This window comes from Acinonyx jubatus, chromosome D1 (assembly GCF_027475565.1).
Source record: "Acinonyx jubatus isolate Ajub_Pintada_27869175 chromosome D1, VMU_Ajub_asm_v1.0, whole genome shotgun sequence".
NCBI lineage: Eukaryota > Metazoa > Chordata > Mammalia > Carnivora > Felidae > Acinonyx > Acinonyx jubatus.
Genome location: NC_069390.1, coordinates 36,806,923 through 36,823,719, shown reverse-complemented (window position 1 = coordinate 36,823,719; position 16,797 = coordinate 36,806,923). Strand labels below are relative to the sequence as shown.

Here is a 16,797-nt window from a genome sequence, read left to right as displayed (position 1 = left end):
TCAATATTGAACAATATGACAAGAATATTGGTATCTGGAGAGAAATAGGATAAAAGATTTTCAAAATGCATGGTATTAGATTCTTTGAACTCTTATTATATACCCTGATGATACTTAAATTAACATCTATTGGCTGATGATATTTTGATCACAAAAAAAGTATCAAGGATGTTTGATCTTCTACTTAAATTGCACAGATTCAGAAACTCCAGATACTTTATTGGGGCTCTTGGAATACCCAGATCTGGTTACATTCTGAGAAATTTTTATTATTCAGCATCATTCACTCAAATTCATCAGTAAGCTGCTCGGTATGTTTTGTTGTTTATGTGTGTCTAAGCAATAATATAAGCTTTTTATAATGCTATTTCTCCTTGAAATGAGGAATGGCTCTTTTCCCCTTCTTGTGGGAAGCCAAGGAGGACTATGGAGCTGACAGCTGCGACATCAAGCCGAATTAAAATAAAACCCTTGGAGTTCAATGACGCCCAGCTTTCCAATCTTTCTTCATTCTTTGTACTGCTACAACAAGCAAATAACTGATGCAGTTTCTAGATGTTGTAGAGCAAATACCACTTCCAGATGAAAGCAGTAATACACACAAAATGCTTTTTTTCCCATTATATCTAAAGTTATGCACATCACTTAGCTATGTGGACCTACAGGTAGTTACTACCGGGAGCCGGGGCAGGTGGTCTAAGTTACTCACCAGGTAAAAATATGATGTTCAACAGAAGATCAGAATACCTGTGTCCTGCCACCACATGCATGGGATGGAGCTGTACAGGCCACTGATGAGCATGTAAACACAATCACAGCACAAAAGTGTGATGGTTTTCATCTACCTTCCGTGGAGAGGGGTAACCTGCCGCTATGAGGACACTCAGCAAGAGTCACATGTAGAGTAGAGGTGAAGCAGACGCTTGAACATCTGTCCGCTTCATGGGAAGGCTTTTCATCTCAGAATACACGTACTAATAAACAACAGTTGGAGAAAATTGTCCACGACATTCAACATGAAGCTGAGCTTTAACTGAGAGAAGGAAGGGTGGAATTGTATTTCCCTTTGCAAAGCGAAAACAGCCGTTGAGCGCGGCCTCTTCTAAAATCTGATATTTAAAAAGAATTGTAAGAAATCAAATTGTTCAATTTGGGACGAAGAGTGGCTGAAGTTACTGGAAAGCTCATGCCTCTGAGTCTGCAAAACCGCTGGCCAGGAGAGCAAAACTTTTCCAACACCCAATTTGAATATTGTGCTAACGCCATTGACTCTGTTAAAACCCTGGAGTTAAATAGGATCCCCTCCCCACTGCACCCCCGCCCTTTCTCTCTTAGGTTCGTGTTTGGGGGACAAGGGGGCTGGAGCTTGGCCCCAACCTCGGAATTGCTGCCAAGGGCTTGTAATACAATCTCTCCCCATTTGAAGGGTAAATCAGTGTCAATTGGGTTTGCCGTCCACCAGAAAAAGTAAGCATTTTACTTCCGCTCGGTCTATGTGGACTGATGAAATGTAGGAAATCTGTTTCTGGCAGGGGGGAAAATCGTTTTCCCAAACAGCACCGAGAGGAGCCATCAGAGAAGTATGAAGAGGGGCAGTGCGGCTGTAGCTGCTGCCGCTGCCGCCGGGCTGCTGGGGTGCGGAGCGCGGCTGCTGCAGGACCTGCGCCGGCAGGGGGCCGGCCCCGAGACGCTGCGGGAGCCCAGCCGGGAGCCCCGGCGCCCCTGAGAGCCGCCAGCAGCCAGCTCCGGACGCGGGGTGAGCAAGGCGGGCCGGCCGGCTTCCCGCCGGCGCCGCCGAAGCCGCAGCCGCAGCGCGCGCTCCGCAGCCGGGTCGCTGGGGGGCCCTGCCTGCCGGAGCGCGCGGGGCGGCGGGGGAGGGGCGCGCCTGACGGTGACCTCGGGGGCGCGGCCGGGAAGGGCGAGGAGCCGCGGCCAGGCGGACGGGCTCTGGCGCTGGGTGGGTGGGCACTGCAGTGGGTGACTCGGGTTCCCTGGACGCAACCATCCCTATTGTGGAGCAGCCCAGATGACCGCGTCAACGAGAGCCCGCTGGGGCGGCTCAGCCAACCAGGGACGGAAGTGAGGGTTTCTAATCAGCACATCGATTATACACGCACACTTCTGCATGCGTGCACAGGGGTCTCTGTGATGCAAGCTCAGCGTGGTCGGTTCCCGGGAAGAGGCGAGCGGAGCGAGGGCGGTCTTCATGGATTGATGTTGGGTGTTTCACTTGAGTGGGGGAGGCGGGGATGGGAGGAAAAGGGACGACACTTGTGATTTGGGGAGATACTCCTTGTTTTCAACTGATGGGTTTCACAGAGTTGAGTTCTTTTACGTGAATAACAAAAACGCTAGCATATGAACCAACCCCTTTGGGGAGATTTTGCATAGTAGTATTGTTCTTTTCATCCAAAGAGCGGAGCTTTGGAATCCGCAATTGTTTGGGGAGCAGAGGAGCCAACTTTGCTTTGGAGACATTAGTTATTCCGGCAAAATTAAATTCTATCAGCCCAGTAGGGTAAATTGTCATTAACCCGGCCCAGACACCCGAAGTTTCCACGGCCTTGAAGAGAGAGGGAGCAAAAGCAGGGGTTAACAGATTCTGTTTTCTGCATTCCAGTACAATTGGGGTAAGGGGTGGGGGGTGGGGGGTGGGTTGTTCAGTACTTCCCTCCGGAAATCAAAGCCTTCGCTTCCCCACCTTCCTCGTCTTCATTCTCACACCTCCTTCACTTCCATCCACTTCTAGTTAAGAGTTTGCAAAACTTTACCGTCCCTCTTGTAAACTCCTCCCTCCCCCCAAGAAGCCTCTCCAACAAAGCTAAATCAGCTGTGTAGGGGAGATCTTTTGTGGGGGAAATAAGATCTGCGTGTGCACAGGAACACCCATTTGGCCTTCTAGTGTTAAAATAAAGGTGCAGACAGGTCGGATGTGGCAACCAGGCAGAGAAGTCCACCTTTCCCCCTCACCGAGCCCTGAGGTTCACCGCCGCAGGGCTGGAAACAAGCCCGTGTCGGTTATTGATTCCTGCCCCCAACCTCTTCCCCGGGTGGACACTGATTAGCTGCAGCTGGGGTCTAGTTTACCCAGCCTTTGAAATCGATCAATGAGTTCCCTCTCGAGGAATGCTCCCCCTTAACTGCGGAGGAGAGGGGGGTGGCTGTGGTGGTCTTCTCCAACATGGGCGTCCTGGTTCTGACTGCCTAAGAGAAGGTAAGGGGCAGATGTCTGAGGCATGGGGCAGGCGGCCTTTGCAATGCACACTGAAGCCTTCACACATGGCCCCCTGAATGGGCTCTGGAATGGAAAGGTAGCTTGAATTTCAGCCTGTGTGTTACTAAACTTTGGGCTTGTTTCTTCACCCTACTTTTTGTGATGTAGACTGCGCTTTACTGGGATATAAAGTCATATGGCGAATTTATTTCTAGTATCTTGGTAAGAAATCTTACTTAAACTTGCAGGTGTGGTGAAATGGTGGGTCTTGCATTAATCCAAGTGTGTTATGTAGAATTTTAGAATTTTGATTCAAGGCTGCAAGTCTGTATTCTAGACTTTTGGAGGCTTTGGAAGGCCAAAGTTACCTTGGTTGAAAGCAAATAATGAGGTTCTGGCAATTTGTTTGCCGAGTTTTGTTAAAACTGCAGTTGATGTTAAGGCTGTTTTGATACCTTTGTGGTTTTGATGTTGGGGCACAAACAGGATGGCACTGTTTCTTTTCATTTCTCCTGAGCAACAATCAAGATTTTCCACTCAGTGTTTTTGGACTAGAGAAAAGAACTGGAGAGAAGATACAAAATATCCCTTGTCAAAATGAGTAATGCTTGTGTAATCTTTCTGACCTAAGTGTTTTCAGGGTCAGTGGAGTTTTTACTACTGTTTTCCCCTTATATGAGACTATTCTGCACAACAGATGTATGTGTTCAATGGAGTGTAGAACTCTGCTAGCCCTCAATTACATTATAGCAATCTTTGCATCACAGACAACATCCAAAGCCCCAAAGTGTCCTCATGAATTAAGGTTTACTTACTCAACTTAGATGAAGTTTTGAGGTAAGTCTTTAGTCTAATTGATTAATTACTTTCAGATGGTTTTCTATTCAAATTATGTTTTAAGTTAAGCTGGTAGGGGTCCAAAAACCTGTGCTAAGTTGTTTGGAAAAATGGATTAATAGGGCTTTTAAAAACTTGAAAAAAAATTTTCAAGTGCCATGAAAATAAAAGAATCGGTGTCTACTCTGTTATTTTTTGGGTCATGATTTGAGAAAGAATTATTATTACAGGTATACCATCATTTAGTTCGGGACAGATCATCATGGGGCTGCAAGAAGAGAAAGAGATTCCTGGAAAAAAAGTTAGCATTACTTGAAATTGGAGGCCAGGAGAGCTGAGTAGGATATTTTTAATGATTCTGTGACTAAATAGCTTTGTTGCTTTGGCCAAAGTATCTTAGGTCTCCAGTCTCTTATTAAAAACCAGGAATTTGACTGTTACATCTTCTATGGTCCTTTTGAGTTTAAAGATTTTGTTACATAATTAGAAAAATTAATAATGAGTGTCATTTTGCCTTTACTCTTGGTGTGTGTGTGTGTGTGTGTGTGGACAAGTTGTGCTTCTTAGCCGAAATGTGCGTCCATTTCTAAGATCTACAGTGACATTTCTGATTAAATTTTGGATTTTTATTTTCTAATTAGACCCTTAGGTTACAGTTTAGCATTCATGACTTGGTTGGGAAGGTGTAGCTTTGTAGAGATACTATTGGTTAGCCAAAATGGATCACATAGGAGGCAAGAACACAGAATGATGGAACAGCACATCTAGAGTGGTCCTTGGTCATTAGTTCTTCAAATCTCAGTTGGAAGATAGCAGTTTCTCCTTCCAAATTTTGAAAGGGTGTTTGGCGTGGGGTGTTTTTTGTTTGCTTAATTAAAAAAAAAATAGTGCTGGGCGCCTGGGTGACTCAGTCGGTTGGGCGTCTGACTTCGGCTCAGGTCATGATCTCACGGTCCATGAGTTTGAGCCCCGCGTCGGGCTCTGTGCTGACGGCTCGGAGCCTGGAGCCTGCTTCGGATTCTGTGTCTCCCTCTCTCTCTGACCTTCTCCCGTTCATGCTCTGCCTCTCTCTGTCTCAAAAAAAAAATAAACATTAAAAAAAATTTAAAAAAATAGTGCTGTTGGCCTATAAACTTTGTTTCTGCAATGCTTCACACTCATAACACACAAAATTGAAAAGAGGTGAGGTCAGTGCTGTTAGATCAGAACAAAATTGGCCTTTAGGGATGGGAGCCCTTAACTGTGGGTTCATTAGCACTGTTTTAAATGGCCACAGTTAAGGAGTGTGTGTGCGGTGTGGTGTGGTGTGTTGGGGTGGGGGTGTGTTGTGAGATCTTTCCTCATTTATTTTGGGAGGTATAGCATTCCCCCCATCTTAATTAATAGCTTCTGAGTCTTTAACTGGTGCCAAAAATGAAGTATAATTTGTTACCAAAATTTGTTTTTAAAAATACTTGTAAACTTCTCATTTTAGAACTTAACATGTCATTCTTCACCTTGGGGTTTCATCCCTGTCAATAAGAAAACTTTGGATTTTCCATTATTTATGGCTTTATTCCATCAATACTTTGTTTTCATTTCTCCTTTTTTTTGGCTTTTCTTTGTGATTTAGTTCTATAAAATCTAATTGTCTTACAGGAGTTTTATTTTGGCACATTTTTTATGAGGGTGATTTAGGCTTTGCTAGTATTTATTGGATATAAAGTATATACCTCAAACTGGCACAAATATTTAATCTTCACAACTATCTTTGAGGTCTTTGTCTCCATTGTATACACTGGGGAGCTCCAGTACAAAGAGAAAAAGTCATCTAACTGGAGAAGAATAGCTATTCAGTGGCGAGGTAGTGGAACCAGTATTTGACTCCAGCACTTCTGATTCCAATTCTAATATTCTAATCCATTAAGTAAGCTTCTTAGTGGATCTCATAGCAGACAGTAGTGATATAATATTTATCATTTTATTCTTATTTTTCTTTCCTTCCACTTTATTTTCTATGCAATGCATTTTTAATAACATGTCAGCAGTCTAGAGATAGTCTGGAAACCATCTTGGTCATAATCAAAGCACACCTCTAGGTGGCGTGAAAGAATACTTTTTTTCAGAGTCAAAACTATGATGTCTTCAACTGGGATTGTGGAGCAACAGACTAAACAGTCTTTAAACATGTGAGATTTTACTTATGGAGTCATTAATTTTTTCTTCTTCCCCTGGGCTAGTTCAGTCTCATCATATTCATAATGGTTATTCCAGAATCAGTTCTACTATGGAAAGAAAGAAAAAATAATACACACACACATTCTTTGAAGAATTCTGTATTAAGTTTCTGCATGTTTTTCCCTTTAAGTTTTATTTTTCTGAATTCCAAATCCTGAGGGTTGCATTATCCATTTTTAGATAGACCCATACAGCTTGAAGAAGCCATAGCTCAGAGAGTCATGGAAGCATTTGAATCCTTACTTGTGTTTCCAAGGCGATTGGCTTTGCCTAGTACTTACCAAAGTCACTTATCAAGCTTTTAAAATATTTAGATTACATGAATTTTCATGGTAACATCTTTCAGTGCTTACATACCTGATACAAAACATTTTTCTTTCTCCCAAACCTAACTTTTTGCTTCAAGTCTAATGGACCATTAATCATTTTATTTCCCATCTTGAAAAGCTACTCCTTGGCACATCTTTTTTGGTTTTTGAAAACTTTTGAATAGATTCAAAGGATCAGAAATTATCTTTTTGTTATAATTTGTTCTTTGTGATATAATTCAACTCATCCACTTGGTTAAAGTTGAAAATATAAAAAGATTACAATCCTGCAGTGATCTTTTTATCTGAGTGATATAAATTCATTTGGTTGTTACCCACACCAGTTTAATCATTTCAATTAGAAACTACTTCACGATGCAGTAATTCTTCCACATTCCAAATTTCGATCCTAGCTGAATTCATTTCCATGTTTCCTATTCATGTCTCTGCCATATTTAAATCCTAGACTTCCGTGTACTTTCAACTGAACCACAAAGGCATGCTAGGTTTGATGGTGATTTGAAATATGAAAAATGGATCAGGAGAACATGGATTGAAATCATGATTTTTTCCCAAGGCACATAAACAGAGGAGCCCTTGTCTATGACAGTGACCTTAGGTGTCTATGTATTTGATACATGTTTAGTTAATTTCCATTTTTTGCTAATTACCCACTAAGCCATCTTTCTCCCCCCTTTTGCTTCCTGGGGAAATATAATCCTATTATTGCTTTTCCCCCCCTTTGTATATAATTTTGATTATACCTGAAGCAGCATAACAAAAATTGCTTACTCTTCTTATTTTTACTTAATGATCATCTATAAATATTAGAAGATAGTTTGAATTACATTTCTGGCAAAATACAGGACAGACTACATGAGAAATAAATGTGCCACTGTCAAGGAAAATAAAAACTTCACTGTTTGGAAGGATTGAGGGGAAGGATTGTGTCCCTTTGGCTCATTGAAACTGTTACATGCCTTTAGGCTTACTGTAAACTATCCCTTGATGAATTCTTTGCTGAACAATGAGCTTAAGAATCTGAGGTGTCTTCTTCCTTTTACCGAGCAAAGTAGGCTTCTGATGCTTAAATGGAAGTTGCACAGCACATAATAGGATGTAGGTAAAGTTACTGAAGTACAACATCTCACTTTCAGGAAAGTAGTGGGAGAGATTGTGTCTTGAGAAGAAAGGCATTTTAGAGGTAACCCTTTTAAGATTTCAATGAGTTATTTAAATGTATCAATCATGTGCTTAAATGTATTATTACTTAAATGTTTGTTTCTGAGGCTAGCTAGCCTTTACCAATCCTAACCAGCCACAGGTAGACGTTTTGTTTTCCTGGGACTGGACCTATTTTTAAAAGAATTGGAGCAAAACTCTTTTAGGTTTCTGATATTTAATCACAGGGTTTGGAGAAAGCTTCAGGACATTGTATGAATAGTATGATGATTAACCGCAAAAAAAAAAAAAAAAGGCAATAATGATATTCTGGCTCCTGTAATGATAATTTAGAAACATAGGACAAATGTATTAAAATTATTTCACATTTGCACTGGTTCACTTTAGATAATTAGATATATAGAGATTTATAAAAAAATGTTTTCAAAGACAATTTATGGGAATTTCTTTTTTTTTTTGCAAAAAGTTATTCCAAAGCATAATTGCTTTGGAAATGCAATTGTCTGTGTTTTTAAATTATGCATCTATGACACTTTTTAGGTGTTTATTCACATTAGCAGTTTTTTCTAATACTATGGCAGAATGTTTGGGAAGCAGTCATGTTTTAGAATTTTCTAAACACCAATGTTGTCTTGTTTTTCTTTCAAAAGCAGTCTTTAAAAGGCAAAAAATTAGCCTATGATAAGAGAATTAGAGTTGGACATTAAATAGAAAGGATTATTACGTAAAGTTTCAAAGAATAGAACAGACAAAAGTGTATACAACTTATATTGGTAAATTTAAAATACCATAAATAATGAAATATAGCTGAAAACCCCATTATACCTTACCATACTTCTTGCCAGCTGCAAATATTTTCATTTTCATTAGTCACACCATACTTGGTTATTTCATATGCACTATTTGTGTACAGAATAGAGTCATGCACGTTGTTGAAGTGATGAGTTTATTTACTCTAGCTACTTCAATATTACTTCTATTGTCTTAGGTCCTATAAATAATGCATACAAAGTGCTACATTCAAGGCCAAGTATATATTCAAACATCTCTTCTACAGCCCATACAGGGGACTGGGCTGCTTATAAGCCCATAAGGGACTGGGGTAATGAAATCATCTTTTATTTTATAGACCTAAGACATTTAATTACTTCTACTCTAAAAATGATCACAAGCAAAACCTAGTGTGTAAAATATATAAAGTGGGAAGATACAAAGTAAGTTAAAAGAAAACCCTATAGTAGTATTTATTAGAATTTTGTTCAATTCTTGGGTTATAGTATGGGTTCTCGATGAATCTATTTTGTAAAAATGTATCATTCTGGCAAGAATAATGGTCTTAGAGTATGAAGACCTAGGTTCAAGCCTGACTCTGCCATGATCTTGTACATATGATCTTGGTTGAGTCACTTATCCTCTCTGGTTTTTGTTTTTCGTTTTTGTTTTGCCTTTTTTTTTTTTCATTAACTGTAAAATGAGAAAAGTGTGGTAGGGTCTCTTTGAAAGCACCTTCTACCCTGTCTCCCCACCAATTATCTAAACTGTGAGTTCATATTAACTTACCCAGCTGAAAGAGCCAAGTGCTATACTTAATTGTATAGGTAAAAGTTTTGAGAGAGCTGACCATGTTTACAATAAATTGTGCAAATTATGTCATTGCTTGCACTCAGTTCTAAAATGTTGTGGAAACCTGTGGTTTCAAATATGAACCCAAACATTGGGAGTGTACAATTGAGATTCTAAAATTTTAATCAAGCCCTTTTCACTGCTTTTGCATAGTGGAATTTCTTGCCTTAGACGCTGACTTTTTCTAGTATGGTGTTTCATGTGAGCTTAGAGCTTAGTGTTTGATTTTTCTATTTGACCTCAGATTGCTGCTGTTTCCTACCAAGTGATTGGTCAAAAGTGATAGGGCCAGTGCAGATAAAGCAAGTAGTGTTTTGTGGGGTTTAATAATTAAAAACCTCACCCATCATCAAAACGTCCATGGATCTGGTTCCTTACTGTGTCATTGGCAGAAAGATTTTCACGGGACAAATCTATATAAAAAGCAACTCCTCTTTTTTTTTGTTTTCAAAACAGGTATTACAAGTGGATAAATGATGTGCACTGCTCTGAGCCCAAAGGTACGCAGTGGACCTGGCCTTTCTGATATGCATCAGTATAGCCAATGGCTGGCCAGCAGACATGAAGCGAATTTGCTACCGATGAAAGAAGATCTGGCCTTGTGGTTAACCAATCTATTAGGTAAGGTTATAAGATCTTATTTTGTGAGCCAAGGTAACAGGCTGTTTTTTCTCCCCCCCTCATGTAGTGTCCTTCACCTAAGCATGTGACGGCACCTTGGGAAGAAAGATTTCATTATTTGGATTTTGCATCTGGGAAACCTGAGGCAGGTGGAAATTTTAAATGAATTTCTCAATATCTCTCACATGAACTGTGCTTAGTAATACCAGTATCATGCATTGAAATGTGGAAATGTGTGGTCAAATCTCTGGTTTTATCTATAGGCCGCTCTGATTTATTTTTTACTTTTCTTTCATGCAGCTGACCAATTTGACCTGTTCTTTTGATACTGCACACGGGCCACAGTCTGTGAAAATCTGACTTCTAAAACTAGATTTCTTCGTCCTACTTTTATAGCACACCTTCCAAAACTGCTGAATACCCAGACTCTAGAACAAAATTGTCTATCCTTTGTCTCAATGAGCTGGCTGGAGTCGTCCAACCTTGAACTAAAGTTTTCTTTGCATTTCATTTTTGTTCGTAAGTGCTCTTCCAAAATTTGTCTCTGAGAAAAATGCTACCTCATGCTAAAGCTCCCTTTTTTTTTTCTGTTCTGCCAGCATATTCATAGGATAAAATTTCAACCATGTGCACAATGGAATCGTGCATTTAAAGGATCATCATGTTTTCACCAGTAGCTTTTCACAGAGAATAGAATTAAAACCTGAAGAAAGGACCTTTATAGATATATGATAGAAGAGTTGAATACAGAGTAAACATAGAAAGCATGTGGTGCTTTATCATTTGCAGAAGGGATTTCACAACATTATTTTCTTATTTAAAGGATCTGTCAAGGCACATTTTTTATCTTCATTTTCCAGCTGATGAAAATGAGGAGCTTAGTGAGAGTGCCCTGTTTATCTAAAAACGTAGCAAGGTTTTGGCAGGGTTTGGCAAGATTTTAGCACATTTTCGCAAAAGTTTCCTTTTGCTCACCATGGCTTTGGAGCTTTGCAGGGCTTTTACGTTTTTTAAGCCTTTATCCTAAGGTGAGATGTCTCCTTTTTCCTTAGTGTGTACATACGACTCTATGTGGTGTAGCAAGGCTACGTGTCGGTTTTCAGCGTGCCCAACCACAGGGTAAGGACAGGAATACCAAAGGCATTCCCAGGAAGACCCTTTATTACGCTATGACACTATATCCCCTGGAAGGAAGGGGCTGTCTCCTTTTAGTAAGACATCCATATTAGGTAGAGGTTTTATCACCATCACATACAGGGAGTCAAGTTTGTCTAGGCAGATGGATTTCCCTCTCTCTTTCTCTCTCTCTCATCCTTCAAGGGTTTACTAATGATTGTTACATTAGTACTTTATCATTAACTTTGAGCTGTCCTCAGATACACAGGCTATTGCAAGTGTAGCAGCATAGAAGAGAAATTAAGAGCACAGATTTGAAGTAGACTGCCTATTGTGCTTGAACCCCAGATCGGCCACTTAGCTAGCAATGTGATCTTGGGCAAGTTACTTATGCTGTCTCTCTCTCAGTTTCTTCATCTGTAAAGTGGTAATAATAGTAGTGTTATTCCACAGGGTTGCTGTGGGAGTAAATGATGAAAATACATATGCTAATTAGTACTGGGCATCTTCTAAATGCTATATGGTTTGTCATTGTTATTCCATTTATATAGTTTGGTGATAGTGTTAATTTGATTTTGTGGATAAGTTAATATATTCAACAAATATTTGAGTGTGCTACAGAATCATATATCAGTTTAGGGGCCCCTGGGTAGCTCTGTTGGTTAAGCTTCCGAGTCTTGATTTCGGCTCAGGTCATGATCTCATGGTTTTGTGAGTTTGAGCCCCACATCTAGCTCCACAGTGACAGTGCAGAGCCTGCTTGGGATTCTCTGTCTCCCTCTCTATCTGCCCCTCTCCCACTCACACCATCTCTGTCCCTCTCAAAATAAAGAAATAAATCTAAAAAAATATATATTGTATATATATAATATATATTAGTTTAAAAAATGAACTCTGGAATCTGAGTGCTTGAATTCAAATCTCAATTCCATGAGTTACCAGCCCTGTGATACTAGGCAAGTGTCTTAATGCAATGTGCCTCAGTTTTCTCATCTATAAAATAAGTATAATATCAATACCAACCTCATAAGATTGTTGGAAATTAGAATGACATCACCAGCTTTAGAAATAGATCTGGCACATAGTAATAAACTAGCTAGGAAATACTAATTCTTGTAGTTAACTGTGTTTTAGACACAGTCTGCTAAGTCTGGAGGATAGAATAGTGATTAGGAATAGAGTACCGGCTCTTATAAGAGCTTGGAGTAAATTGAAACAGAAACATTTTAAAGAAGTAAGTGAATAAATAATTCATTAACTGAGCTTGTTGTAAACACTAAAAGATACAGGTTGCAATAAGAATGTAAAAAGACGGAAGTGTGAATGGGCAAAGCTCAGAGGGCTTGGAGGGGGGATCCTCTTTAAAAGGTCTTATATTTGGGGCGCCTGAGTGGCTCAGTTGGTTAAGCGTCTGATTTCAGCTCGGGTCATGATCTCGCAGTTAATGAGTTCGGGTCCCACGTCGGGCTCTGTTCTGACAGTTTAGAGCCTGGAGCCTGCTTCGGATTCTGTGTCTCCCTCTCTCTCTCTGTCCCTTCCCTGCTTGTGCTCTGTCTCTCTGTCTCTGTCTCAAAAATAAATAAACATAAAAAAAAATGTTTTTAAAGTTCTTATATTTAAACTGAAAACTGAAGAATAGTTAACAGCTAGCCGGAGAAAGCATGGGAGAATAACCTGAGTGGAGGGAATGGCATAGGCTGAGACAGGAAGGAATTTGGTACCTTGGAAGAACTCAATGAAGGCTGGCATCAGTGGCACAGACCAAGAAGGAGAGAGGTTCATGTGACTTGTTGGGGCTAGATCACATACTGCTTTGAAGACCGTGTTAAGGGGCTTTATAATTTTTTGTAGGGTGAAGGAAAAGTCAGGGAAAGATAAGATTAGAGTATAGCCTGTTTGTATAAGCATGTTCCAACGTCCGGTGACTTGTCATCAAAGACATTTTATTTGGTGAATGTGATCATTTACAAAGCAGATTGATCAGGGTGAGCAGCCCAAGACATCCTCAAAGAATAGAGACTCACTGTGTGTGTAATGGAAAGATCTTTGGATTAAAAGTCAGGAGACCTGGCTCCTAACTGGGTGTCAGGAGACCTGGCTTCTGATTCTGGCTCTGCCACTCGGTAGGAAATTTGCCCAAAGTCACTCAGCTATCTGTTCTGGGCTCAGTGTCCTCAACCATAAAATGAAGGGCTTGGAGTGGATGATCTCTAATGTCCTTTCCAGTTCCAAAAGTCTAGGTTTCCAAGAAATCCATCTCTTGAGACCCAGTTTGATATCATCAATATGCATAAACAAAGTGAAAACAATTTACATAAATGAATAATCTTTCTTTTAGAGAATAAGAATAATTTTTTTAATGCTAGTATTTGGTAACAAACATGCAACTGATGGTTTGTGAAATTTTCTCAGAAAAGGAATCTTAATCTCAAGGTACAATAACATACCACCTCACATTGACTTATATTCGTAGAAGTAGAGAGATAATAGCTTTCAAGTGAATATTCACATGGTAACTTACAAAGTAAACTCATAACTTGAGATTATTTTAAAGTGGTGAAGCATTTGGAGTTAAGAAAATGCATTATGTACTAGAATGGTAATGAAGAAGGGAGAAGAAAATGTATGGCTATGTTAGAAGATACTTTTATGGGGTGCCTTGGGTCGGTTGAGCATCCGACTTCAGCTCAGGTCATGATCTCACAGCTCGTGAGTTCGAGCCCCATGTCGGACTCTGTACTGAGCTCAGAGCCTGGAGCTTGCTTTGGATTCTGTGTCTCCCTCTCTCTCTGCCCCTAACCCACCTGCATTCTGTCTCTGTCTCTCTCAAAAATAAATAAACATTTAAAAAATTTTAAAAAAGAGGGTATTTTTATTACACATAATAGATACATTTAGAATTCACATATTTTGGAAATGGAGTCCTTAAATTAAATTTTAAAATTATTTATTGCTGACCATTTTGTCACCTCAGATATTTGCAAATTTATATTGTGTAGTTCTCTTTCAATTCTTGTTTTTCATCTACTTGAAAGTTAGAAATGTTTTGAAAGTAGTTTCAAAGTTGATACTGTCTCCATATAAAGTTTCTGCATTTTTTGGCAATGTAGAAATTTATATACTAAATTAAACCTTTCAATTAGATGGTGCCATTGTGATGTGGACCTTACTTGTGGAAAGGCTTTCTGCTTCTTTTAAGTAATATTGATTAAAATATGACTTTTTTTGTCTTTCAAAAGGAGTATTAATGGTTGTTTAAATTCATATATTTCTGCTCCTATATATAAAATGTAAAACATAAGATATAGTTTCTTAAAGAACACTCAATATGTATTCAGATTTTTTGGTAGATAAAAATATTTGTTAGAGAAAATAATTACTTTATTGGTTCAGAGACCAATATTCACATTCATGCCATATATGGAGTTATATAATACCATAATTTCCAGGTACTTAATAGGTACTTATTAATTGGTAACAATAATAAATAGGACTTTACATTCTTAGGCATAAAATTAAAGCAACAATAGTGAATTTTTATATGGAAATTTATATATTAGGATATTAAATGCCAGCTATCTTATGACAAATTAACTAGTTATGGTGAATAAATAGTTATGGTAGTTGGGATTTGTTTATGAGATAGCATACCAACTTGATTCATGAAAAGATCGTCGTGTAATGTTTATTGACTACTCACACATTCTTGGAAATATCTACCCATCTTATTGAAAATAGTCTTTGTAGTCCAAGTATGTTTCTAGTACCTGGCACCATGGAGCGTTTTATGAGCAACATTCAGAAAAGACAGCAGAAGAACCCCAAAGACCCCTTTATTCTTCCCTATAAAACATTTCTTTGGCCATTGTGTCCTGTTACACATTAAATATATACATTTCATCTTTATTTTAGGCCTTCTGTTTTGTTACTTTTTTTCCTGAACTAGTTATTGCCCATTTGTTATTTAACTGTGTCCTTAGGACACATTTGAACTTCAAGTGATTATACAAATAAATCTTGGGGAAACAGTTATCACTTTGAATAAACACCATGTTATTAAATTAACAGTCCCAGATTATAGCACCCACCCCTCCTTGAAATAGATGAGGCATAGTCTATGAATTTCATGATTGCTGATGGAGTATTGAATATTGCTGTTGGCTTAACTTTGAAATGAATATACTAATGTAAATGTTCTCAAGTTGTTTATTTCACTTGTGTTTCTTTAATCATTTAAAAATAATGGTCTACCTTTACCTTCAATTAGTATTTGGTTGATAACATTGTATGAACCATATGGTAATATATTTTTGAGAAAAGATTTTAGTTGTTAAGCATCCAAGAAATTGACATTGTTTTTAAAGATTGTAGATCTTTAGGATGTAAGTGTGTAAGTATTTGGATATATGCAGGGACTTTGAGTAAATCATAAGATATATTACAAATTACATTATGCTGAATTGTTTCACTTAAATTTAAAAATGCACTATAGTAATTGATAGTATGGTGATTTACCCTTTTCCTGACTTTCCTACATGCACAGGAAAGAAAATCCAGTTATTATATGCTTAATATGATCAATATAAAATATTTTAAATTTTTCAGTTATTTCTAAAATTAACCATATTTCAACATTAAAAAATTAAGCACCTGTTTATTGAAGCTGCTTCTGTCAAATACAACTGCTGTATAATGAGTTTGGAACAACTTTCTTTTCTTTTTTCTTAAAACCCTTTTATCAGATCTGTATCCTGCAAAGTTTTCATATTCTTGACATAGTCAATAAAAATTCCTTAGGAGAGGTGGTATCTTATGCTAGTTCAAAAGTTTAGAGAATCAAATTCATGTTCATGAGTTAACACCTTTCAGAGAAGATACTGCCTCATTTTTTTTACCCATTTTTTCCAACAGAAACAGCTTTGTATTTTCTTGATATACATGCAGGGTAGATACTGTGAATCAGAGGGGACCAGATGCTGATCTAGGGTTTCTGGATATAATGAGTCCTTTCCTATCTCCCAACCTTCAAATTTCAATCTCAAAACACTGGCTAACCCGAGTTAAGATAGCAGATGAGTTTCTTTGAGTTCTCCAATTAGTGAAATATGCTAGGAATGAGCGGTGCATTGAGCTTGGAGTAGAGTTTGGTCCTGCCTGGATCAGCTCTAGAGAAAACATACACCAGTTTTCTCTGCAATGAATCAGGCCTCACATCAGAACATGCCTAAATGACATCCTCAGCTATTCTCTGATCTACACGGTGGACTGCTATTCAGTTTTTAGCACTACTGTCTTCATCCCCAAGCTGTTTCTGTTTTTTCTTTTTGTTTGTTTGTTTTTGTTTTTGTTTTTTCCTGAAAGGCTTTTGGTGGAGTTTCTACAGAGAAAAAGACAACAAGAATTAGGGAGAATGCTTTATTATAGAAACTAGTCATTTGTGTATTCAGCAAATATTTATTTAAGTAGCCAAGCACAGTGGCTAGCTAGGAGCATTGGACTGTAGGCGTAGACATCATGGGTTAAAAATCCAGATTCACTGAGTAATTTTAAACAAATTGCTTAATCTAATACCTCAGTTTTATCATCTATAAAGTGAATACAATAATAGCCAAACTTCACAGTTTGTTGAGATGATTAAAAAACATGAATACCTGTAAAGTGCCTGACATATAGTTAGGT

General features: G+C 38.5%; 1 protein-coding gene across 4 annotated transcripts in view; it reads left to right on the top strand.

Annotated features, from left to right (window-relative positions):
- Positions 1-1,503: 1,503 nt before the first annotated feature.
- Positions 1,504-16,797, top strand: part of GAS2 (growth arrest specific 2) — a 129,031-nt gene continuing 113,737 nt past the window's right edge. For 2 of the 4 annotated variants that reach the window (XM_027072978.2, XM_053203373.1), the window contains exon 1: positions 9,731-10,002. In XM_027072978.2, coding sequence (XP_026928779.1) covers positions 9,855-10,002 — 148 coding nt within the window. In that variant the 5' untranslated portion in view covers positions 9,731-9,854. Of the gene's footprint in view, positions 1,757-3,028; positions 3,215-9,730; positions 10,003-16,797 lie in introns of those variants that run through there. The other 2 variants (XM_053203374.1, XM_053203375.1) reach the window with 2 other exon arrangements.